The sequence below is a fragment of the Rutidosis leptorrhynchoides genome, chromosome 10 (assembly GCF_046630445.1).
Source record: "Rutidosis leptorrhynchoides isolate AG116_Rl617_1_P2 chromosome 10, CSIRO_AGI_Rlap_v1, whole genome shotgun sequence".
In the NCBI taxonomy this organism is placed as follows: Eukaryota; Viridiplantae; Streptophyta; class Magnoliopsida; order Asterales; family Asteraceae; genus Rutidosis; species Rutidosis leptorrhynchoides.
Window position 1 is genome coordinate 43,435,639 of NC_092342.1, and position 27,719 is coordinate 43,463,357.

General features: G+C 32.5%; 2 protein-coding genes across 2 annotated transcripts; one reads left to right on the forward strand and one right to left on the reverse strand.

The window, feature by feature from the left end:
• Window positions 1-6,995: 6,995 nt before the first annotated feature.
• On the reverse strand, window positions 6,996-8,681 carry LOC139873136 (floral homeotic protein PMADS 2-like). The gene is made up of 7 exons (XM_071861068.1): window positions 8,492-8,681; window positions 8,289-8,355; window positions 7,888-7,949; window positions 7,696-7,795; window positions 7,562-7,591; window positions 7,182-7,226; window positions 6,996-7,094 (listed from the first exon to the last, which is right to left on the reverse strand). The coding sequence occupies exons 1-7, from the start codon at window positions 8,677-8,679 to the stop codon at window positions 6,996-6,998; spliced, it is 591 nt and encodes a 196-aa protein (XP_071717169.1). The 5' UTR covers window positions 8,680-8,681.
• A 4,638-nt stretch (window positions 8,682-13,319) lies between these two features.
• Window positions 13,320-14,898, forward strand: LOC139872858 (protein VACUOLELESS GAMETOPHYTES-like). Its single transcript, XM_071860789.1, has 2 exons — window positions 13,320-13,873; window positions 14,374-14,898. Exons 1-2 carry the CDS (start codon window positions 13,523-13,525, stop codon window positions 14,734-14,736), a joined length of 714 nt encoding a protein of 237 aa, XP_071716890.1. The 5' UTR covers window positions 13,320-13,522; the 3' UTR covers window positions 14,737-14,898.
• The last annotated feature ends 12,821 nt before the right edge of the window (window positions 14,899-27,719 follow it).

A 27,719-nucleotide genomic window follows, 5' to 3' on the forward strand; every position in this document is an offset into this window, starting at 1 on the left:
ACATCTCCTAGACGTGATAAAATCTATCAATGATAAGTATTAGACTTGATGAGCTAAATGTGACAAAAATGTTTCAACATGTCTTATGTTAATTTTCTAAAATAAGTTATTATTATTCCGAGTTTAACACATATACATATGTTAATTAAAAACAACCTTTTTGTTCTTATGTAGTGTTGGGTTGCAATTTTGGTTGTATGCCATAATTCCATCCAGTAGAGTGACAATAGAAAACTTTTGATGATAATCAATAAAAAACTTTTTTCCAAACTTGTCAAATGTTTTGTTAAAAACGTGACCGTTGAAAAAAGGAGGTTGAATAATAAAACTTAAAAAATAAATTATTTTTTTAAGAGTGTGCATCAAAATGGCCCGTTTAATAATGGGGAGTAAAAATATAGTCAAATTGTTTCAACGAACAAGGGTTCAATTGGATGTCTCTTAAAAAAAATCCGCGGGTACGGGTGATGGATCCAATGGATCCGCATCCACGACCCGCGGGTGCTATCCCTAATTGTGACAAGTACAAATCAACTAAAAGTCTAAAAAATAAATGCTCTTATAGGGACCAAATGTTCACAATAATTTCCTAAGCTAGATATGAAACAAATAGTTCATAAAAAAAAAAAAAGGTCGTTGTGCGTTTTCGGGATGATAGCCGAAATACACTTACAAAAGTAGGTCAGCCGTCAATTCTTTATGGCCATATCAACGTAGATCAATAAAATCATTTATGGTTTTGATAAAAGATTAATTAAAAATTAATTGTTTTTTGGTCTTGGATTCTCGGTAACAAAAGCAAAGGTTGTTTTTGGTTGCCACAACAAACAAGACAGAGGTTGTTGACTTTTGTTGTTAAACATGGCACAAGTGAACAATAACAATAGATTATTGTTTTTGAAAAGAATAATGATGCGTTAATTTTATTGTATAAAATAAAATTAAAGAAAATGGTTTTCATTGATGACTATGAACAAACGCAAACAAAGTGTTTGTGGTATTTGGTGATTAAAAAAAAAAAGTGCATCTAAAGCTTCTACTGAAAATAATATGCATCTAAAGCTTCTACTCAAAATTAATGTGCAAGGTACAACGTATAACTATATGGTCAAATTCATTTGAGCCTTCGGAGTCACAAGTATATGATGTATATACATATTACTCAATTAACAAAATAGTAAATCTAAATTAATTCATATGAATAGTAAAACGAAATTAATTAATTTACTATTCACATAAAAAAGCGCATATGATAAGCGCATATGATAAAAAGCGAATATGATGAAAAGCACAACGCATATGATGAAAATCGCATATGATTAAAAGCGAATATGGTGAAAAACACAGCGCATATGATTAAAAGCGTATATGGTGAAAAGGATATATGATAAAAAAAAACCACGTATGGTGATTTATAAAAAAAAAAAAAAAAAACACATATGGTGATTAATGGAAAGCACATATGGTGATTAATGAAAAGTATATTGTGAAAAAGAATCACAAATGTTTCTTGAAAGAATTCAAGGTAAGATATATGAACCAATTCATCCATCATGTGAACCATTTTGATATTTCATGGTTCTAATAGACGCATCTAGCGGATGGTCTCATATTTGTATGTTATCAAGCCGTAATATGGCATTTGTAAAGTTTCTTGCACAAATTATTAAATTGAGAACACATTATTCTGATTACACCATTAAAAGGATGAGACTTGATAATGCTGGTGAGTTAACATCTCAAGCATTTAATGATCATTATATATCTACAGGGATTGTTGTTGAACATCCAGTTGCTCATGTGCATACACAAAATTGGTTTAGCTGAATCAATAGATAAACGCTTACAGCTAATAACTAGACAATTGATAATGAGTACAAATCTCTCAATATTTATATGTGGACATGTAAATTTACATGCTGCGACATTAATTCGCATTATACCATGTGGAAGTCGTAAATATTTTCACTTAATACTTGATTTTGGCCAAGAGCCAAATATTTTCTACCTTAAAACATTGGTTGTGCAGTGTATGTTCCAATTGTATCACCACAACACAATAAAATGGTTCTTCAAAGAAAGATGATAATATATTTTGGATATAAAACATCTTCAATCATAAGATATATTGAACCCATGATGGGTGATGTTTTTACAGCACGTTTTGCTGATTGTCATTTTAATAAAACATTGTTCCCTAGATTAGGGGGAGAAATAAAAATAAAAAATAAAATGATTCTTCATGATGTGAACATCAATTAAGGTATATTGAACTCGCACAAAAGAATGTGAAACGAAAGTTCAAAAATAATGCATATGCAAGAACTTGCAAATTAATTACTTTATGCATTTACAGATATAAAAAAGTGACTAAATCATATATACCAGCGATAAATGCTCCAGCTCGAACTGAAATTCCAAAAGCTGGCAATAATGTCACTGTTGAGTCTTTGCCACGCATCAAACGTGGAAGATCAATTGGTACCGAAGATAAAAATCCTCGAAAAAGAAAATCAGCTGATAATGAGGTAAGAGAAAGTGTTCAAGAAGAACCACAAATCAATATTCCTTCTGCAGAGGATATTGATAAATGTAAATACTAAAATTGCGATAAAATTATGCAATATTATGGAACCAAAATGAAATTAAAATCTCTATGAGATATTTTCATATAATGTTACAATGACATCATGAATAAAGATGATGATCTGAAACTAAAATCTGTCATTGAATATACAAAGTGGACATGATTGAGCTCAATGGAAAGGAGCAAGACGAGCTAAATTAGAATCGCTCGATAAAAGAAAAATTTTCGGATCAATCGTTATCACTTTTAAAGATGTGAAACATATGGGATATAAATGAATTTTTATCCGAAAAGAAATGTGCAAATGAAGTTACAAGGCAAAACTAGACTTGTAACTCAATATTTCCCACAAAGACCAGAAATGAATTATGAAGAAAACTTATCCTTATGTAGTGAATACAATTACTTATTAGATACTTAATCAACCTGGTAGTTACTTAAATGCATCTCATGGATGTTGTTACTACTTATCTATGTGAATCACTTGATAGTGATATATATATGAATATATCTGAAGGGTTTAAGGTATCATAAGTATCTAATGCAAAACTCAAATAAATGTATTCCATTGAATCACAAAGATTTTTATATGGATTGATACAATAGTATAACCGATTAAATGACTACTTGAAAAAAAGGGGTATACATATAAACTTATTTTGCACGTATGTTTTATAAAAACAATGTTCGGATATGTGATCGTAGTTGTTTATGTCAATGTTCTTAACATCATATGAACGAATAAAGAGATCTATGAAATCAATCAACTTCTAAAGAATTATTTTGAAATGAAAGATCATGAAAATCTTAACAGATCGGAAGTTCCATATTTTAGTGCAATTGAGGTTCTTATGTATCTTATAGATTGTACAAGACCTGACATTTCTCTTGCAGTTAATTTGTTGGCAAGATTCAGCTCAAATGACAATGGAGCGGGATCAAACACATATTTTGATACCCTTGAGAAACTGCTGATTTAAAATTATTTTATTATAACGTTTCAAAACAAGATTTGGTTGATTATATATATGTAGGCCATTCATCAAATCCTCATAAAGATAAATCTCAAACTCGATATGTATTCCTAAATGGAGATACCACAAAATCATGGCGTTCTTAAAACAAACACTTGTTGCAACATCATCATCAAATCATGACGAAGTGATTGCATTATATGAAACTACTCGAAAATGTGTTTGGTTGAGATCAATGACACAAATCATTATTGATTCTTGTGGACTAGAACGCTATAAAAGACTAACAACTATCTTCACCAACAACTATATATGAAGATAATGCAGCTTGCATAATACAAATAAAAGAAGAGTATCAAAAGTGACTGAACAAAATATAAATACTGACGAGGCGCCAAAGCCATAGACGGTCTTAAAAGTCATAAGTTTGATGGAAAAGAATGGTATGTTGGTAAGGCTCAGAAAAGACTACAAAGGAATAGGAATTGAAACAAGGGTTTGAGCAAACCATGAAGGAGACTGTAGACAAATCACAAGGGCTAAACTTGTACATAAAAGATTTAGATGATACAGTTTCAGATGAAAACCTCAGATTCTTCTCATATACTCAAGATCTCGTAAAAGACAACCAGATTAAAATGAGATACGTTCAATCAACAACTCTGCTGATCTTTATACCAAAGCACTGCCAACTGCTATTTTCAGAACACACGTTCATAATATTGGCATGAGACATGTTCAGAAGATGTAACAACTCAGGCGTTGCCTATTTGAGGGGGAGTCAACTCTATGCTGCACTCTTTTTCCCTTAGCTAAAGTTTTATCCCAATGGGTTTTCTTTAGCAAGGTTTTTAACGAGGCAGTAATAGTTATTCTCTAATAAAATTGTCATCCAAGGGGGAGTGTTATAAAATATCTAGATTGTGTTATAAAATATCTAGATTGGATGTTAATTTTATTATTATTATATTTCTTGCATAGTAATATTTTATACTATAAATAGACATGTATGGTAACCATTTAAGGTGCACCATTTCTCTTGAAATATCAATATCAATATTTTTTCTCTCCTTCTTCTCTCTTTTTCTCTCTTTGTTCTTATAACCATTAAAGGTAGTTATAAGCCTACTGAATTATAACATTTTGATGATAATTGAGGAATTTATATATATTATATGAAAATGAAGAAATGAAGATTAGAGCATTGGGAGGGATGAATATGTTAAAAAGGATAAGTTGAAAAAAGGGGAAATAAAATGACGAACTAACCCTCATGTGCCAGGCAGGTGAGGGGAGTTAACGATTTTCTAACGATCATTAGCCAGATGGACTACTGGCTTTAGATATAAGACTAACACTGTGCATTATAAAAATCATAGGGACTAGCGCTATAATGTTAAAAAGAAAAGGACTATTGGTATAATTTTGGATAAACCATAGGAACCAATGGTATAATTAACTCTAAACTTAACATTACGTAATAATTAATGATAATTAATAACGAGCAAAAAGGTCACCACGCGTTGCTACGGAAAATCGTTTGCATTTCAATATATATTAAACATTTATTATAATACCTTGTAGTTTACAATTAGAATATATCAACGATTGTTACAATGATGTATGTTTCCAAAGAGATTATTTTCCTCATACTGAACCTAAATTAAAAGCAGTAGAAATAAACTGTTAATATATATATATATATATATATATATATATATATATATATATATATATATATATATATATATATATATATATATATAATAAAAATTAAAACGATTAACAAAATACTTCATATATATATATATATATATATATATATATATATATATATATATATATATATAATAAAAATTAAAACGATTAACAAAATACTTCAATTGAATTTTTTTAGATGTATCAACTTAATTTCCATAGAAAGGCATCAGATAACCCATAACCAAAAATGTTAGTAAGAAGAAAATATTTAGTCATCAAATTTAAAAAGTTTTTTTTTTTTCTTTTCTAAAAAAGGTTAAAAATATGAAAGCAAATTAAACATAAATCACTTCACAATTTCTTGAAAAAAATAAAAAGTAAACAATATTATTAAATGGCTATAGTTTTCAAACCGTATCTAAAATGACATGAATAGTAAAACGACAAATTTTCGGAGCTCTTTTAGTATAAAAATTAATTAATAATTAATTAATAATTAATAAAAATAAATAAATTAAATAAATTAAATTAAATTAATTAATAATTAATTAATAATTAATTAATAATAATAATTAATTAATTAATTATTAATTATTAATTGAATATATTATTTACTGTACAACACTGTAATGCATATTTGGTGTTGTATGGCTAAATTTGGTGGTGTACGAATCAGCCTCCATATCATATAATACATTTAGTTATTAGTTATTGTTCTTTAAGATAAAACCTTCTTAATTATTTAGTACACCTCAACGTATACTAAGTACACATTAAAATTCATAAATACATCAAATATATAATGTGTGTACACAATTTAAGCAACAAACAAAGATAGATAATTCTGGTACGTACTGTGAGGCATGACACGTGCTTAAGATTTGTAAAAAAATTGTAGTCGTTGATCGAAGGTGTAATGAACAACTGGGGATGAATAAACGAGCGAGATTTCTTCGAATCCGAGCCTAAAAAATTTGACGAATGACAACCCAAATCTGACAGACGTACCAAGTCCAAGTCAGTTTGAATCGCTTTTCCTACTCGACCACTATGCCGTCCACCGATTTATACCAAATCCAAGAGTCAAAAGAATTCGGGTTCTTTGGATGCGGCTTCTCGTTTGTCGGCGGATGAAGCTCGACAAAAGAAGGTTGATTTGGCCGAGGCTATAAAACGTGTCATGAAGATGTTATACGAGGAAAGCGGTACTAGTAGGATGTTACGTTAAAGAGTTTGACTTATCTCAAAATTAGTATCGAGTGACTCCAATACAGTGTCAGACTCGACGGAGGGGCCAGCTAGCCCCAGTCACTTTCCATACGTACCTGATGACAAAATGGTGATAAAGGCGTCGGAAAAAATCAAATGCCGAGTTGCCAAAGCGTTAGATGATTCCGAAGACTTATCGTTTATTTATTTCTTATATTTTAATTGGTATTTTAATATTTAAATTATATCATATTTTAGTTAAAAAAAAAACCGTCACAAAATTAAGCATAGGTATAAATAGATAGGTAGAAGCCAAATCAAAGGCAGCCATACTACGTGCAAAACAATTTCAGTAGGCGATCACCTCGATCTTAATATATAAGGTTACAAAACTTAACATGTCTCATGAGCAAATGTGATCCTACACAATTTCCATTTTTAATCCATTACAGATTTCTTACTAATGGAATTTCAATGTTCTTGAAAACAAAAGACATGTATACGTACGTACAAGCAAATGTGATCTACAACCTTTCATGCAAGTTAGGCTGCATCGGCTGGACCCGAAAAGAAAACGGCTCGTGACCTTGGTGATTTCCCATTGCTGCCATTTCACTTTGTTGCTGCATATATACGTATCACTAATCAGTAATCAGAATACACATTTCGAAGGCTAGTTAATCATCTAGCTAGATTCTTGATGAACTTACAACCAAATACATGAGGTGCTTATTCTCCTCCTCTAGAACTTGTTCCTGCTTCACATGCACAAATATTTAAGTCAAGCAGACTCAAAAATTAAGTATCTCGATAATATTTAGTATTATGGATGCTACACATGCCGCGATTTTTTTTTAACAACAGTTTAGGATCACCCAAGGGATTAAACCACCCACGCGATTATCTCTCTCGCAGTTGCATAGTCCGCCCCCAACTGCTGGACGAAACCCGAACCAATTCGAGAGCATGGCCGGTAAAACCCCCCTCTAAAACCAATTGTTCAACAAAAATTCACTAAAAACAGTGAAACTACTACACATGCTCTACCATAAGGCTTGATAAAAATAAAGAGGAGAGTTCCAGAACTTACATGCTTCCTCATGATTTTCGGAATTTCATCCTGTTCGATTTTGCGAAAGGCATCAGAACATGAAAGACTTAGTTTTCATATACGCGTGTCGATATATGGTGTAAATATGAACTAGAAAATTTAAAAGGCAATACCTTTTTCTCACGAATTTTGGTGAGTCCATTTTCAAGTGCATCTTCATATGCAATTAGTTCTTCAATGTTCAAAGATGTTATATCTTCCCCTTTCAAGTGCCTGAAAGATTTAAATCACACATTCTTGATTATATGTTCAATCACCAATACAAATAAAAGGTGTTTGAAGAAGATATATATGAAAACAAGTACCTGAGCTCAATTTGCATGTTCTCATTCTCTTTCTTGATTCTGTCTATTTCATTTTGCAAATTCTACAATGGTTTTCACCCCCAACCAGAAACAAATAAAAGAAAATTACATCAATCATCATTTTGGTAATTAATTAATCAGACAAGTAAATGAAAAGTATGTCATGAACCCTAAGATCTGTTAGGTTTTTGCAAATAAAGGGAAGAGAGAGAAAACTAGTTATATATGTAAACATTTATATATGGATGTAACATTATGATCCTATTCTATATGTAGATCTGGCCTAGAATTCATGTTTCATCATCTTTTTAGTAAACAATTGTGACACCCAAATAACCAGATCTTGCAACTAAAAACAACATAAAAAGGGTAAAGAGTAAAACCCTAGATAAATATTATACCTCATGTTTAGCATCCCACAACTTGTTTCCAGAAAGCCTTTGATATCGATCCAGCATGTCACTCAAACTTCCATATTTTTGATGACACAAAATCAAGAAAACAAAGTTAATATATTATGAGTATTAATTAATTGGTAAATTATAATTATACCCAATAATAAAAAAAGAAGGGAAAAAAAACTAAAAGTATTAAGCATACATACTTGGTTTTTGGGCTACAATATTCATGCATCTTGCCAGATGATCCATAGATAACAAGAGAAACATTAGCATCACAAAGAACAGATATTTCTTTAGCTTTTTTAATAATACCATTCTTTCTTTTGGAGTAAGTTACTTGCCTGTTACTTGTGTTCTCTATCCTCTTGATCTCTATCTTTCCTCTACCCATTTTACTTCTCCCTCAAACTTAATTACTTCTAATATTTGCAAAAAATGGAGTTATTTAGTAAAACAAGAAAAAAAGAGAATACAAGAATTGAGGTTTCTAGTTATAGGTGGAAGACAAGAGACTTTCATAAGGGCCAGGGAGAAAGTGTTTGTTTTAGGTATTTTGAGATGCCCAACTTAATCTTTCTATTACTATCTCATTTAAAGTAAATTTTTGAGTTGTGATATTCTTTTACCCAGTGGTCAATTAACAACAATGTTTGACTATTGTTTTTTGAAATGAGTGAAGGGTAAACAAAGGGTGGGAATAAGGGTAATTTCTAAATGTCCGCAATGAAAAATGACGGTTTGTCAGGGGTATAGTCAAAGAATATGTTTTTCAACCGGTCATATCAGAACAGTCGAATCAAAATACTATAGTTGGAATTTATTCATATATGGGTTACTCCGAATTTTACATTTTATAGGAACCTAACCATGTTAGGGGAAATAATCGAAATAATAAATATGTTTGAATAATTTGATAAGTCAAAGGTATGGTTAATGATAGAACATATTTCCAACAATAGAGAATTAGAACAAATTAGAGTGTATAAGTTGAGAATGCTGTTACGTTTCAATGATCTTATGATTATCATATTTATATTGAGATAATAATCTTAAAATGCATAATGACCTTCGTGGTGAAGGTGATGATTTTAATAGGAGAGACCCAGCTAGATAAAAAATAATTTAGAGGCTCTATTAAGTAAAAAATTTTGGCCCATGAAAAAAATACACTAAAAGCCTAACTAGTTGGGGGAGGCCTTAGCCCTTTTGGATCTCCACTACATTCCGCCCTTGATCACCTTGTCCTGTTATTAATGATTTATATGATCTTTCAATCATACTTTTTAAGAGTGTAATTTTAACATTCATACCTTTAATGTATGAAGCATTTCACTTGTAAGAGAATTCAACCCCTAAATGAGATTCATAGTCTCATATTTAATCGCGTTCTCAAACTAGCATATGGCGCCTTATATTTATGCGTTTATCATGAATTTCATATGCATTCTTTTATCGTGCATGTTTATTGTACGACACTCAAATATGTGCATCCGTCCATATGATCAGTTAAATTTCAGAAAATATACTAAGTATGAAAGTATGGAGTTTCCATCTAGTGATAGTCTTGCTCGATTAGACTATCCAACGCAAGCATGGTGCATGAAACGTGTTCCTTAGTCGTTGATTCATTTGAAAGACATCATCCAAGGTTACACGCAACTCGTACCAACCACCAAGCATGTTGTGTGTTGCTCGGTGTGTGGTGCGTGTAACCTTGGACGAGGTCGTTCAAATGAATCAACGACCAAGAAACACGCACCACACACCGTGCTTGGTGCGTGATCGTGTAACATTTGAATTTTATGATTTTAAAGGTAAATCATTGAAACACTAAAAGGAGCACCAAGCACGTTGCTCGATGTGTAGTGCATGTAACTTTGGACGATGTCGTTCAATGAATCAACGATAAAGAAACACACACCACACAACGGTGCGTGGTCATGAAACATTTTGAAATTTTATGATTTTCTAAGCTTATCATTAAAACATCCCGGGGGAAAGGGGTGTTGATTTACCAAATATAATGGGTAAAGCAAACAACCTTTAAAATAGGCTGAGGAAGGTTGAATTGTTGGTGATTTTTAGTGTCAGTCAACAATCGTTTTAGGTAGTTGCGATTTACATGTGAGCAAAGGTTATTGACTTATGCTTAATAACGGGTTCGGTGAGTGTGGAGTGCAAGCCCGTAAGAGTTGACTCGATAATCCGGCGTAAAATAGCGGGGGTCAAGGGGGCTGGTGGGGTCCAAAGAGCAACGCCCCTGGCTGGGGCCTCGCTCCCAGGTGAGCGAATTGGGGTTTCCTGTCAAAAAGTTACACCTTTTCGTGTAACAGATTTTCCCACTAAAATGAAGGGTTGCACAATTTCATTTGTAACTGCCAAATTACCAGAATATCTAATTTGGTTTTGGCATTTTTTTGTTTACACGCACATCTTACATAATTCCCCTTTCTCTAATTGTGACACCGCTAATTTTTTTTTTTTTTATACGTGGCGGAAGCATTTATTTATTAATTACATAATAAACATTAACTATTGTTAATACAACCAGTGTCACGTGTCATTACAAAATACTTGTTTATATGGAGAAGACGTATTTACAATACATTTACAAAGTATCACTGTTTAAACAAAACAAGACAACATCAGAGTTGACTCCTGTCAAACATAACATCACCATGCCCGTCTTCTCCCAAAAAGCACAATCTACAAAAGCTATCAACCTGCAGGGAGGAGATGGAGGGGAGTTAGCACGAAGCTAAGTGAGTACAACTAACTACAGGCCATAGCATACATAAGTGTTATACTAATCATGTCACATAGTCTAACACATAAACATCACCCAAGTGCCGTCTACAGAGACTCTGGCGGCTCGGCCAAACCATTAACCACCAGCTGATCGGACTGGGGCTTACCAGAAGTTCCTCCACCACCGTATGTATATACATAATCCACACGCGACGGACGCTTCATTCACATATATATACACCACGGTTGTCTAGGCTACCACAGAGGAACCCAACCCGCAGGTTGATCTCTTCTACCGAGGCTACCACACAATAGGGACGCACTGGGCTCCAGCAGACAAACATCAACTAACATGCAGTCATCACAAAGTACTAACTAACCACAATAATAAGTATATCTAACAAGCATGCCAATCATAATATAACATGCTTCTATATACTATATTCTCCAGTTAGTCCCACTCACCAAATACCAGCAACCAGCTCAGATAATCTACTACTGAGCGGCTTCCTTATCTTTTCCACCTGAACATAAGGCAAATCAAGTTAGTTATTGTCTATTAACACCAAATAACACAATATATAAATTTTTGTCAGAAAAAGTATCCGCTAAATTTTTTTGCTTAACACTTATGCACTTTCAAAATTTACATCAATATCATCAAAATATAAACGGGCAGCATAACGGCTAAAACTCAACACTTAGTAAAAATTTCTACTGCAAAGACCATCGGTCGATCGTCAAAGACGACCGGCCGATCGTCACTACACCATCGGCCGATCGACCACACTATCGGCCGAACGTTAAAATTACAACCGTTGGTCGAAGGACTTCCACCATCGGTCGAGGGTCTAATCCATCGGCCGATCGTCAGACACCATCGGTCGAGGGTCAACGACCATCGGCCGAGGGTAGTTCATCTGTTGCAGCAGCTGCCAAAGTGACGGGTTTCTCACCAAACTCACCAATTCTCGACCTAGAGCTCGTTTTTAACCTCAAAACTTACCAAATCTGATACACTGATCATTTTAAAACATAAACCCACAAGGTTTTGACACAAACAACACTAAATCAACCCATTTTGACCCAAAATACACTTTTATAAAAACTAACACAAAATTCTTAATTTCTCAAAGATTAAATCACGAAATAATACAAACCTTACCTTAAAAGAATAAGTAAAACACAAGGAACAAGATAATGTAAATGATTTGAGCTCTAAAACAAGAATTAAAGATTAGGGTTAATTAGGTGAAAGAGATGAAGGTACGGGAGTATGTGGAAGAGTCTGGAAAATGAGAAGAACACAGCTCACTAGTCATCTAAAGTGAGTTAAAATCCCACACTGTATAACACATGAGTATTTATCAGTTATCTGATATCTTTCGTACATCATTTGGCAACCCAAACGAAGTCCAAATTAAATAAACAAACCTGTTCTGTGACCCTTGTCACAAACTGGTCCTAACCACATCATTATTTATTAATAAATATTAAATAAAAATAAAAGTATATAATGACACAACACCAACTTAAGGGCAAACTAGTAATCTTACAGCTAGGCTCGGTTGAGGATGTTACACTAATAATTTGATTTGTGATTTCTTTGCCAAAAATACAATTTGCCTTCTTGTCTTATCCCTGTAAAAATTTTGTGAAATCAAGGCAATCATTAGGTCGAAATACTTAATAGAGAAAATGAATGTACGATTGAAGAGTAAATCCAGACAGTCAAATCATACTCTATTTCTAACCTAAATAACGAATACGTTATACTCTTATACAAATTGTTGTGGAAATGAATTACCATTTTACCCCGTGTATAGTAACCTTCATATTTTGCTCATAGGTTTTTAGTCTCGTTTGTGCTATTCTTTTTCGTGCGAAAATTGACGTTGGGCCCTTCAGTTGTTAGTATACATGTCTGGGCCTGGTGATGTATATAGATTTATTGCTTCCCCAATATTTGCGGACTTCAAGTCTATCGTGCTTGTATTTTATTTAATCCAGCTTGCTTTTATTATTTAGGTTTCTTTACGAAAAGACCAATACATATAAATCAACACAACATTGGGTTTAAGTATCTACAATGATAAAACCAGCATCAAATTTTATAAATTCATCACAAATGTATATTTACAAATTATACGGAGTATAATTTATTTAATTTCGATAATGTATAAAAAGATGATAATAATATCATCCTTTAATTATTAGTTGGATTGGATTGGATGAGTTAGATGAAAAGTTGGCCAATAGACTGAAAAGTCTCCGATCTAAAAGTCAAATTCATAAGTTATCACCCTCTAATAATCAAATTCATCCACCGTTGACGTTGACGTTGACTTGTGACATGATTTATAATCCAAAGATACTTTTAATCCAGATAGGTATATGGACTCAGTCCACCTTATAATTCTCATAATATATTCATGTTTTAATCGATTCAAATCACCAGCAACTTAACACTTCGATCATCGGAAAACATGGAATACAAGCATTTCAGCCACCCACACAATTTGATCATCCGCCGTGTCTATGAGCTAGGTCAACAAGTCAACTGCTCCGGTTGCAACTCTCCGTGTGATAACACCACCACCGCAGTCCACGCTTGCCATCAGTGCAACTTCTTCCTTCATGATCACTGCGCCAATGCGAACCGTTATGTGAAACACCCATGTCATAAATCACATCCACTCATTCTTCTTCCTTACCCGACTTATGCCGGAAACACCTTCATTTGCAATGCTTGTGGTCGTCCCGGAAAATCGTTCTCTTATTGTTGCGCTCTTTGTGAATTTGACCTTCATGTTGGCTGCGCTTTCTTGCCACTCGCGGTAATGTAAACAAATTTTAAGTTATCAAAACCGATATATTTTAAATTTTAATACTCATTCTGTCTCAATTTTGTTGTTCAATATTCTTTTTAGATTTCTCAGATTTATCGTTCATTTCTTTAGATAGCGAGTAATAATGAGGTGAAGTTCTTTTAGACCCTTTATGTATACATGCAAAACAAATCATATAAAACCTAAACAGTAAAACATGAAAGTTAACAAAAAGTACACATATTTTTTAAATTGCGTATTTTTTATCTATGGACAATTAATAAAATGGGGACATATGGAGTATTTATTTATTGGATTTTTAACGACAGTCTTAAGACAGTCTTAAAGGGCATAAAAGTCTTGTACAATTTCCTAACTGCCGCTTTAAATTAAATAAATAACCTATACGTAAAAGACTTATATGCACCTTAATGACATCCTTTAATGTTGTCATTAATAAAATCATTTATTTGTGATAGTTAAGCATAAACCATTTGCTAACTTAACAGGTAACTCATCAAGCCCATCAACATGAACTTGGTCTATTCTACGGGGTTTCGGTGGTTCAACGGAGGGGAAGTAACGCGAATCATGAATATTGTAACATATGTAAGAATGTCTTAGAAGAAAGGCATTGGGCTTATTGTTGTAAAAATAAATGTGATTTCAATGTGCACACTGCTTGTGCCACAACTGAGGTGGTACAAGGTTTGTACCATGATGATGGTGGAGCAACACAAGAACAGGGGTCGGTGGCAAACGGTGGCAATGTGGTGGAGGTGGAATTGACAGAGGCGGACCTTGCGGCGTTGTTTGATCTTAAGCTTCAAATGATGGCACAAAGCATGGCTACAATGGGCAATATTAAATAACTTTGCTTAATTTGTTGATTTTAAACTCCATTTGTGTTTTCATGTCTTATTTAGTGGATTTCATCTAAACTGCATTTGTTGATTGTACTAATTTTAATTTGCTTACTAATAAGTGTAATATAGTACTTCGTATTACGGACTTTTCAACTAATCTTATCATCTTTTTACATGAAATCGTTATAAAAACATGAGTAAATATAATTATTTCAGTAATATCTGTTCCATCTGTACCTGTTTTTTATAAGCTTAGTTATAAAACAAGAAAATTACATATTCTATTGATGTTGAAAATTTCAAAATAGATACGGAGTATCTATCATATATATATGTCAATTCTCTTTTTGCGTGTGATGTTGAGAATTCGCTATTAAGCTTGTGGTTACTTTTTATTCTTTGGTATTGGACTGTCCCAGTCTTTAGACTTCGACTTGCCTCTTGGGCCTGGGCTTGGTAAGTCATCATAAATCATAAATATTATTGAAAAATTGGTTAAAATGCCCTAAAAATCAAAAGTGTTTAAGAATTATCCCTTTAAATCACGAAATTATAAATATGCCTCCCGAATCCCGATTATGCACAACGCACCACACACCGTGCGTGCTAGGCTGTGCGTGTATGTGGTTCCTTATCGTTGATTAGTTTTGCCGACGTCGTTCTAACTCCCCCATACCACACACCAACCACCATGCACCGTGTGTGGTGCGTGCAGATCAATACTTAATTTAATTGAAGTTTTTTTTTTTTTTTTTTTTTGTGACAATAACATTCGCATAAAAATAAACTAATAATATTACAAAAACTGAGGCTTTCAAATGTAATTACCATTAGAAGCTGAATCGAGAAGTGATTAAACGTCAGTCCAAATAGTTTGGTCGCCGGATGGAATACATGGATACGTTTAATTTTTACGTTAACGGAATTTGGCTCATCAACACCGTTGATTGTATTATCGTTCTTTATTATTATTATTTATTTTAATTTTATCGTTTCTTGGTGTGTAGAGTCGTAAATTGGAAGTCCCATGTTGGCACACAATATTTTGATAGGCTACAAATTACGTATAATAATGAACGGTTTGGCTTCATTTTCTCTTTTAAGGGCATAATGATAAACACTTTATGATAAAGGCATTTTCATCAATTTTTCGATATTATTTAAATGTGAATGAATACAAATCCTGTCACCGCAATGGTTGTGTCGTAAGAGGCGCAGCAGATGTTATGTATTTTTTTTTTACCATCAACATCTGAAAATAAAAAGATGGACCCAAGTGGAAGTATTTAAAAAACGACTAACTTCTTGCGCATGGTGAATTGTTCGGATCAAAACGTGTAAGTTGGCAGGGACACGCTAACCCTGTGTGCCGTAGCACCCACCAATCCCACCCCGAAAGAGACCTGTGCCGGCAAAGTACCTCCTCCCAACGGTAATGGTAAATTGTTAATAAGTGTGTTGTAGGTTGACAAAGTAGGCGAGACTTGTGTCTCGGTTCTATCCTCACAAGGTCCAGATTTGATTGTGTGTGACCTGTGAATTAAATGTCATGAAGTTAATTGTGTGTGACCCGTGAATAACGTCTTTCGATTTCCTCCTTGATGGTTCTGATTCTGCGATATGAACGGGTGGGTTGCCTTGAGCACCCGTTAGTGACGTCAATTTGCTGTTAAAAACAAAGTGTATTGTAGGTTGAGTTTAGACTTCGGGATAGCGTTGAGAATATTGACTTCGGCGACGTGGTTCAAAGATTGTTTGATGAAGGATTAGTCGATAAGTGTGTTAGTAGCTTAGTAGTAGGTGCGGCATCCGGTATTGTTTTTTCCAAGACCTTGTGGGGGTTGATTGCTCTGTCACCTGGAGCGTTGGTTGGTAGCTATTCTTCAAATGTCTTAACTTACAAATTTGAGAATCGAGAGGGTAAAAATATTCGGTGGGAAATGGTGGATGGTAAACCGAGTAAAACGGATTGAGGTTGCTAGGGGCACTTTAATACCTATTAGCCAAGACACTTTGATTTCGTGGAGGTGCTCGGTTATGTAGGTTCAGTTTTATTTTCGTTTGGTGTTGCTGGGGTCGCGATGTTTGTATGTATGTTTTGTATGTTCGTGTTGTTTCGTTTTCGAGTTTGGTTCTTTGATTTTCGTGAAGGCTCGGTATAGATAGTTGTAGCTAATTGTTCGTTTTATAGGTACGAGTCTTTACGGATTTATTTTGTTACCTTCTTTGATGGCATTTTTTTAAACGTAATCGTTTCTATACGAGTTATCGTTATCTAAAAAAAATGGTAGTTGGTATTAAAACAAGTAACATGATTAATATAGTAATTTTATTCAACGTCGTCGTCATATTATATTATATTATATACATACTATGGAATTGTGTCGTCCCCTTTATTTTTTTTTTTGTCGTTCCACAACACACATTCACTATGAATTTTCACTTTACCCCCTCAATTATCTTCACCTCTTAAATTTTGCAGGGACTAAAACCGTAACTTCAGCTTTTAATTTAGATTAAAAAAGAAAACCCACCATAAACTTCAACGGGCCCTATCTTCCTGCTCATCACGAATTAATTTTCACTGCTACTACCATTAAACTTAAAATAATTTTACGAACAAAACGAGACTAACTACGTCCGAAACGAATATCTTTTTAAAAACGCTAACCACATCGACATCTAAACGGGTCTTAACACATGGGTCATTTCTCTCTCTGTACATACACAACGCTACGTTAAATACGAACATGCAGACCGAAAGTCCCCGACGCATCACGCGGGTTGCTCTGGACTAGTTTAAAAGATAAAAGAGTTTGGATGGAGAAATCTTTTTTAATCGGGTATCTTATTTAATTTGGTCACATGTACCACGTTTATAATTTTTAATTTATTTGTTGATAGATTTTTTTTCTCCGTTGATCCTTGAGTTATACACGAAATTGCCTCTCAAATTTTTAATAAGATTTTCAGTCCTTTTAATTGCATTATTTGGCAATCCGCGTCTGTGACGATCCGAAAATTTCCAACCAAAATTTAAACTTAATCTTTATATGATAACATTATTCCGACATGATAAGCGATAAATTTTGACAAGTTTTAAAACTTTTGAAATAAGTTTCATACAAACAATTGACCAACCATTTGTTCGACGATTCACGAACATCATAACTTGTATTAAATATATACTTATGTATATATATATGGATATATGGATTATATCTAACTTGAATATATGATAGTTAAGTATCTCATTAAGTATATTAATAATGGGTTTTATATAGGGCTGTAAACGAGCCGAGCCGAGCCCGAGCTTGGTAGTGTTCGAGCTCGGCTCGTTTAGTTTTCAGAAAGCTTGAGCTCGAGCTCGGCTCGGTTCGAGCTTTTAATTTTTAGCTCGAGCTCGGCTCGTGATTCATGTAAAAAGCTCGAGCTCGTTATAAGCTCGTTAATTATCTAAACTAAATTTAGCTCGGCTCGTTAAACAAAGCTCGAGTTCGTTAAGTGATTTGAAGAATGGACCTTGATGTTTGCTGAAAAAGATTAGTGGTTTGAAAAGAAGAAATAGTAGAAATAATTTGAAATGTTGAGATGAAACTTACTACCTTGCGAAAATTTGAAGATGCATATTTGAAATGTTGTTGAAATTCAAAAATTGCATGAAGAATGAAAATGTAGATGAAGGAAATTACCACTACCAATCTCTTTGCTGGTAGGAGTATTAATTATTATTACTGATAAAAATTTCAAATGGTGAATAATATTGGAAATTGTATAGAAAACTGAAACGTCTATAGTGAGGAGGAGTGAGGTTTAATCTTTATTGGCTTTTCGTTATTGGGAATCAAAGTTAAGTTTTCTATACATGATTAATCATTACAGTTTTTATAATTAAAACTATATATATATATATATATATATATATATATATATATATATATATATATATATATATATATATATATATATATATATATATATATATATATATATATATATTACACGAAAGCTCGTTTAGGCTCGCGAGCTTAAACGAGCTCGACTTATAAAGCTCGAGCTCGAGCTCGTTTATTAAACGAGCTTTACCTTAGGCTCGAACTCAGGCTCGAGCTCGTTTAGGCTCGACTCGAATCGAGTTTTTAACGAGCCGATCTCGAGTAGTTCGCGAGTAGCTCGGCTCATTTATAGCCCTAGTTTTATATATAAATTGAAACTACTAACTTAAGGGTTTCGAAAACAATATATATATGTAACATTTAACGACGTAATAACCCTTATGTTAAAATGAATATATATGTATTGTATTAAGATGTATTAATACACTTTTGAAATACTTAAATATATATATTAACATACTTATACTCAACAAAGATAGCTATACTCATATTCCCATTCAATTTCATCAAGAATCCTACTCGTATTTATAGGGTATTTATACGTGTATTATATGCAGCTTCTAGAAGTACTTACAATTGGTATATACCAATAGAAATTTTCAATAATGGAATAATATGTCATGCATGACCTAATGGTTTTTAACTTATACTAGATATTTTTCACAAAATGACAAATTACAACTAGTATATAAAGACACCATATTTGATCAAATTTTTACCATTTCATTTTCTAATTTTTACTTCATGTTTACTTACACACACATACTCTCTCTAGTTCTAGTATCCCTTTCTTTGTTCTTCGTCTATTTCTAGAAAGTTCAAGCTTCAAAATCAAGGTATTAACCTTGCCTAAATTCTTGTTCAATATGTTTATAGCTATCTATATAAGAATTTATAAACTAGAACATAGTTTAGTTGATTCTAAACTTATTTGAAAAAAACTAATCTAATCTTTTTAACTTAACTCTAATAACACTTATTTATATGTATTATGATGTTATATTAAGTTAATATAAGAACTTATAACTTGTACATATGAAGAACACCTTGAAACTTAACATATATAGTTTAATCTCCATTCGGTAAAAAGCGGGCTGTTTTGGGTTGAAAATTAAAAACCTATCTTAGACTTTAAATTCGAGGCTAAGACTTTGAAAATATGTTAATAAATGTAAATAAGACTTCCAGTATTTTTTTTCATGATTTTAGATAAAGTGGAAGTATTTTATCAAAAATCATATATTGGGTGGGTGCCGGGATTCTTTCAAATCTGTCCACGGGCACAAAAAGAGGGTAAAACTCTGAATATTAATACATGGGCTAAACTTTTCGAATTGTTTATGAAAAATTAACTTCTTAAGGAATCCATAGCAATTTGATTCACTTTAAACGGAGTTGTAATGGATATTTGGCGAGCAAAACAAAATCTGCTAAAATTAACGTTGTATGGACGAAATTTATATTGTAAAAACCATATTAACCATATCCTTGCTAACTTTTCCTATATCCTATATATATATATTTGGACATGATATCATTAGTATAACAAAATATTATAATCTTAGTTAATTCTGAGATTGTATATATATATATATATATATATATATATATATATATATATATATAATAATAATAATAATAATAATAATAATAATAATAATAATAATAATAATAATAATAATAATAATAATAATAATAATAATAATAATAATCATCTTGGTACATTCCATGACAATAAGTATACAATACGTTTTGATAAATTCTAAGACAATAAGTATACAATACGTTTTGATAAATTCTAAGACAATACATATATATATAATAATAATAATAATAATAATAATAATAATAATAATAATAATAATAATAATAATAATAATAATAATAATAATAATCATCTTGGTACATTCCATGACAATAAGTATACAATACGTTTTGATAAATTCTAAGACAATAAGTATACAATACGTTTTGATAAATTCTAAGACAATACATATACAATACGTCTCTGGGTTGATGCAAAGACAATACGTATACAATACATCGTGGGGTAATTCTAAGATTATATATATATCGATTATTGGACTCTTGGACATTTCAGACTATTTTGGACTACTAACAAAGGACTACTAACATAAAAATGTTAAAAATTAATATATAAGTATTCTATGAACTTGTTTTATTTTATTCACATGTATTATTATCTGAATCGTTATTATTGTTATAGGTTCGTGAATCCAAGGACGTCGGCTATATTTTAATAAGTTGAAAACTTGTTGAAACTATACTTTTACGACAGTGAGTATATAGTTCCATTTTTAAACTCTAAAAATATTTTGGGATGAGAATACATGCATTTTATGTTTTACGCCATGGACACAAGTACTTAAAATATATTCTACGTTGAGTTGTACCACTTTGCATATCTTCCCTAATAGCTTGGTAACTAATATTTACATGTTGTAAGAACATGTAAGCGTGAATCCTATTGATAGATCTATCGGGTTTGACAACCCTAACCGGACTAGTCGCTCTAGTATCGTAAACGGTTGCATAGTACTTCGTTTTTACTACACTTGGTACAGTGTAGGGAGATTTCATAATAAAGGGAATATGCCACATTAATTGTTAAGTATGATTACCGAAGAGCTCAACAACTTATATAATACTTTTATACACTTGCGAGTGTACATATATTTATAACTATGAAATCTTGTGGTCTATATTTATATCGATGCTAAACCTATATATCTCACCAACCTTTGTGTTGACTGTTTAAACATGTTTATTCTCGGGTCATTAAGAAAGTGTTCCGCTGTTGCATTATCTGAGCAAGTTGTGCATGGAATCTCATGCTTTTGTTTAAATGAAATGTTGCATTCAATAAAACCTTTGTCATGTATTATATTTGACTGTTATGTCAAGTGTGTAGTATTTGAAAACCGATGTATTATGGGGATTATTCCTTAAATAATCGCCCAATTGTTTAAAACATGCATTATGTATAATAATGGTGTGCTTTTTATGAAATGAATGCAATTTTTTTCTAAAACGTATCATATAGAGTTCAAATACCTCGGTATGGGACCAATGAATAACGTACTGCATTTATAGTAATATGGACGGGTAGTTTCAGTTGGTATCAGAGCGTTGGTCCTAGCGAACCAGGTCTTGCATTAGTGTGTCTAACTGATGGTTGTTAGGATTCATTAGTGAGTCTGGACTTCGACCGTATCTGCATGTCAAAAGTTTTGCTTATCATTCTGTGTCAAAAATTACCTACTTATCATCCTTAAGAAATTACCTGCTTATCATTCTTAGTCTAGACACGTCTTGTTGCATTGATTGCATGAATAGTGTATAGACAAAATTCATATCTTAGCATACCTGCTAAATCATATCTTATCATATCTATTACTGTAAACTTTGCCTGACATATTCCGTAAATTCCTCCGTAATCTACGAAATCTTTTGCTCGACATATTCCGTAAATCCCTCCGTAATCTACGAAATCTTTTGCTCTATATATATATATATATATATATATATATATATATATATATATATATATATATATATATATATATATATATATATATATATATATATATATATATATATATATATATATATAGATATTCTATGTAATTAAAACACCATCCGATAGCCGAAAATCATTTCATATCGAAAAATCCTTTATTCAATCGAACGAAATGGAATTCGTCATTTCAAGTCCCTCGAATTCTGAAATGGAATCCCACTCAAGCTCCGAAAGCAGTGTGACCGGAATGGATCAACCAATCAGTCGTCATCTATTCTGGATGAATTGGGGATGGGTTCGTAGCCTCCTCAATCATTGGAGACAAGAAGAGGGTGATCCCTTCCATCCACCACATTGCCCTCTTGGCGAAGAACCGGAAGCACTTACCGGCGAACCTGTCCGAAACACCATTTTCTCTCTCATTTCCAGAGTATCTCGTCACGATTATATACTATATCAAATTCTAGATTTTATTTTTCCTCTTGTCCGAACCGACAATCATCCCGTCGTAATGGAGGAAGTCAACGAGCTTCGCACTTGGGCAGTGGCTTTGCAGAATATGGTGCAAAGGTTACAAACACCAGCATCAGCACCAGCAGCATAACCAGCACCACCATCAACAACACCAACAGTACCATCACCACCTCCAAACGCAACCGCGTCATAAACCTCAACTTTACAATCTGTCCCACGAGCACCAATTTCATACGCTCTGTAGATACCAAGGAATACCAACAACAACAAACGATGAAGTGTTGTTTCATAACTTCACTGGAGAAACATTTTGCGACGATTATGTAGTCTCTAAAGACTTAGAGATTATCTATTCTAGCCCTAACCATAAATCAGTTGAGTGAACCAAAATGATAGAAAGAAGAGTAGAAACCCTGACAAGAATGGTGTGTGATTTACAAGTTAGACTTGTTTTACCAGCAGCATCAACAGTACCGTTAGCATCACCAGCACAGTCAGTGTCGTCGGTATTGTCAAAATCAGCAGCATCTATAACATCACAAACTCTGCCAGTTTAAGAGTCACCGTGAACATCATTACAAATCAACAACAAGTATGTCATATTAACGAGTTACGAAGTATTAACTCATTTCCACCAAAGGATTTATATGTAGATCTTATATATATAAATTTTTAAACCATAATAAATCTTCCCGTACTAAGCTATTATGTGTGAATCTTAACTATTCGGTTAATTCATATTACTAATATGCGATGAGGTACGTCCTTCATCCGCAATCTAACCATCGTTAACTACAATTTCTGTCTCAATTCAATAAATTTCAACTCATAATAAATCAAGTGTATTATTCAAATATATGTTTGATTTTACACTTTCATCATCGATGTACTCGAAACTTTTCAGACAACATCATTCGTACCTTATGAAATTCACAAGAATTCCACGAACACCAACATCACGCATCAACAAATAACGAAGTATTGATTCATAATTCATTGAAGAAATACTCCGTGAAAGTTATGTAATTTCTAAAGTTTTTAGGGATTATTCAATTCTAGTTTCAACCGTAAAGCAAATGAGTTTAATTTAATATTAACTCATTAAATCTATATTACATCTGAAGAAAATATACACATATATATTTTTATTAAGACGGTAATAAAATTCTTTTGTACAAAATATTAATTGTGAATTTTTTTAACGGGTAGGTAATACCCGAGAGATATATAAATTCACAATTTATATATTACATTCTTCGAATCTGAATCAGCAACTAGCAACTATACTCACTATACATTCTTCCATAGAAAATCAAAACAACCATACTCATTCAAATTCAATTACATATTCTGATTTTGAAATCGCAAAATTCAATTCGAGATATAACCGGTATCATCACTCTTAGATTCCTACATATTTCAAAGCTATACTTTGACTTCAAAACTGTGTTAGAACATCATAGGTATATTAACGATTACAATCTGTGTTTAAACCCTCTGAAATTCCTGAAGACACTCTAAATAATGAGCAATCGAGATGATGATCCAACCACATGTTACCCACAGTTATGTACCTGAAAAACCCTCGAAACCAAAGTCATAGTTTAAAACATATCCATGTCAGACCCTTTGGCATTTACTAGCTAAAACAACTTTTCAATCTCTTTTCAAAATAGACAGTTTTGTCACAGCTCCAGCAAATCACCTTCAATTGTTTATTCGAATAAGCCTTACTATAACGATTACCCTTCGTCATTGTTATCGGGGAACCTTTCATATCTTGCCACATTAGCAGAAAACTTATCAGCAACTTCATTGATCTTTAAGCCTCTCCGAATAATCACGATACTTATTCATTGAAACTTTATCAGGTACTCATCTACATCTTGTAACAATAATTGCCATATCAAGTACCGGGAAATCAGCAATCAGTATTTTGAATCTCGCAGCGTTTCTACATCAATAGTTATATGTATACATATAACATTTATCTCTTAGAATTATGATCTTCCAATCTGAAATTCTGAAAAGCACTCTAGTCTACGAATCAGTTCTTTAAATTTTGAGAAAGCTAATAAAGCTGGAAAACTGTTGATGACTTTAACAGTCAAAAGTTTGATGATAAAGAGTAGTGTATTGGCAAAGCTCAGAAAAAGAGAAGGTTTGGAACGGGAAAACGGATTGAGCAAAGTATGAAGGAAGCTGTGGACAAGTCACAAAGACTAAATCTTCCTGCAAAGGATCCAAATGAGTCAGTGCCTGCCGAAGTCATTAACGAATACCTTACTCCTGACTCTAAACCCTTGCAGACAATATTCTTCATCATCCTCTGATATTAGAAATTCTAAGATATCATCATATCTTTCATTATAAATATCCTCCATATTTCTGAAGATATTTTCATAACTATTCTTATCTGGAATCTTTTATCTCTTCGCGATATCAGTGTTACATCAGAAGGAAAACTGTTTTAGTTTCTAAATTCTGAAACCTTCGAGTTTGAAATATGAATGTTTTTGAAGTAGTGTTGGGAACTGATGCATGAGTTAGTATAATATAATGACACTTGATCAACGTGATTATATTACAGTAAGTCATGCTGAGTTTCTAAATGGAATGTGATGATTCACAGATCATAATATCATCATGTGCTATGTTACACGACTCTTGTATTCTATTTAACCGCTAAAATATCAAGAAAATATTTCTTGATGATTCGGTTTTTTCCAGGGTATTCTGGTAATTTAACAAATCAGAATCGTGCCATTACCATTTCTTTCTTAGAACATTAATAATGTTCATTCCGAAATTTATATCTGCAAATTCTGGACCATTACAAGCGGTGCTTAATCGCAAGAAGAAGAAACGAAAGGACAAAGCTCCGAAACAGAAATGGGAGTATAAATCGCAGTAAATAAAAGAGAGCATTAACTGGGGATGACAATGATTATAGAAGACAGAAGCAGGGACATCGAAATATAAGGGAAGATATAAAAGCCAACAACAACCCAGAAACTATAAACCGTATATATCGATACATATAGCAATATAAAGATACGGGAGAACTAAAAACACTATAAAACCAAGAGTATAGTAGAAGTAAATAGATTCTTCCGGAGGAAGATGCAAAAAGAAGAACGACAGATATGAAAGTGAGGAGTATATCAAGAATTAGCACTGGATGAAGCATATTGATGAATACTTTAAAATATGAGTTGAGGGAGAAAGAATAGAAGGTGTGAGTTGTAAGGAAACGAAGGAGGTGGATTTATAGTGAAATATCTGACAGAGAAATCAAGATGGGTTATCGCATTAATTCGAAGAGGATCATAATTTCCTTAATTTCCGAAGAATCAAATCCTATTTAGATTTCGAAGATTTTCTTCTAAAATTCCTTGAATTCCAAAAATCAACCGTGGCTACGTCACCGAATAAGACGAACATGTATTTACTCATTTTCACTCTTTTGCGATAGCTTCACTCGTACTCTTCACAAAATCAAATTGATTTATCTATATTACCCAATGATGATAAAACTCTAATTTTTAGCTCTTATGCGTCATGAAAACATAATTATTGTCAGCCATGACGATCCCAATCAAATTTCGGGACGAAATTTCTTTAACGGGTAGGTACTGTGAAGACCCGAAAATTTCCGACTAAAATTTAAACTTAATCTTTATATGATAACATTATTCCAACATGATAAGCGATAAATTTTGACAAGTTTTAAAACTTTTGAAATAAGTTTCATACAAACAATTGACCAACCATTTGTTCGACGATTCACGAACATCATAACTTGTATTAAATATATACTTATGTATATATATGGATATATGGATTATATCTAACTTGAATATATGATAGTTAAGTATCTCATTAAGTATATTAATAATGGGTTTTATATATAAATTGAAACTACTAACTTAAGGGTTTCGAAAACAATATATATATGTAACATTTAACGACATAATAACCCTTATGTTAAAATGAATATATATGTATTGTATTAAGATGTATTAATACACTTTTAAAAGACTTAAATACATATATTAACATACTTATACTCAATAAAGATAGCTATACTCATATTCCCATTCAATTTCATCAAGAATCCTACTCGTATTTATACGGTATTTATATGTGTATTATACGCAGCTTCTAGAAGTACTTATAATTGGTATATACCAATAGAAATTTTCAATAATCGAATAATATGTCATGCATGACCTAATAGTTTTTAACTTATACTAGATATTTTTCACAAAATGACAAATTACAACTAGTATATAAAGACATCATATTTGATCAAATTTTTACCATTTTATTTTCTAATTTTTACTTCATGTTTACTTACACACACATACTCTCTCTAGTTCTATGTAACGACTCGACTTTTTTGACTTGCTTTTGTGCCTTGTGTTTTAGCGAAACTGCGTATTTGTGCGTACTGTGCTACTTTATACTCTGGAATCTTTATACACATGGCCTACTTTTATTTATGTGTTAAAACGTGCCTTTAAGTACGTAGGATACTTAACTTGATCACCGGAAACCTTTATGACCGTTAGTGTCACTTGACGTTACGAACAAACTGCGTACTGCGTACACGTTTAACTTTTGTCGTAATCGGAATATTATGACTATGAAATCTTAATTATTATTTTATAATAATAATTACTTGGGTTTATGGATGCTTAATTACGCGTAGTAATTTACTTATGCTTACTAGTTAGTCTTGTTGGAATTTCTACCTTGTTGGGCCTTAGCCCACCCTACACTAGTTAGTGGACTATTTAATTAGCCCAATTATTATTAGCTAGTGACCCACTAATATGTAAGACAAATGCCCATTTATTAGAGGGAACATACTAGCATTTATGTCAAGTATTATCCTTAATGTTGTATGGGATCCCAACATAAGCACCAACTTTAGACAACCATTAACCAAAAAGCAAAAGTTGGTCTCCCTTGTCCCCCCACCCATAGCCACGGCCACATACCCCCTCTCTCACCCTATCCACCTATAAATGCAAGCCTCATTCCATCTATTTTACACTTGCTTTTATTTGTAA

Coding starts and splice junctions, on each gene's coding strand:
- LOC139873136 (XM_071861068.1), bottom strand. CDS start 8,679: ATGGGTAGAGGAAAGATAGAGATCAAGAGGATAGAGAACACAAGTAAC. Junction 8,356..8,491: donor TATTGTAGCCCAAAAACCAA/GTATGTATGCTT, acceptor AAAATATGGAAG/TTTGAGTGACATGCTGGATC. Junction 7,095..7,181: donor AGCACCTCATGTATTTGGTT/GTAAGTTCATCA, acceptor GTATATATGCAG/CAACAAAGTGAAATGGCAGC.
- LOC139872858 (XM_071860789.1), top strand. CDS start 13,523: ATGGAATACAAGCATTTCAGCCACCCACACAATTTGATCATCCGCCGT. Junction 13,874..14,373: donor GCGCTTTCTTGCCACTCGCG/GTAATGTAAACA, acceptor CTAACTTAACAG/GTAACTCATCAAGCCCATCA.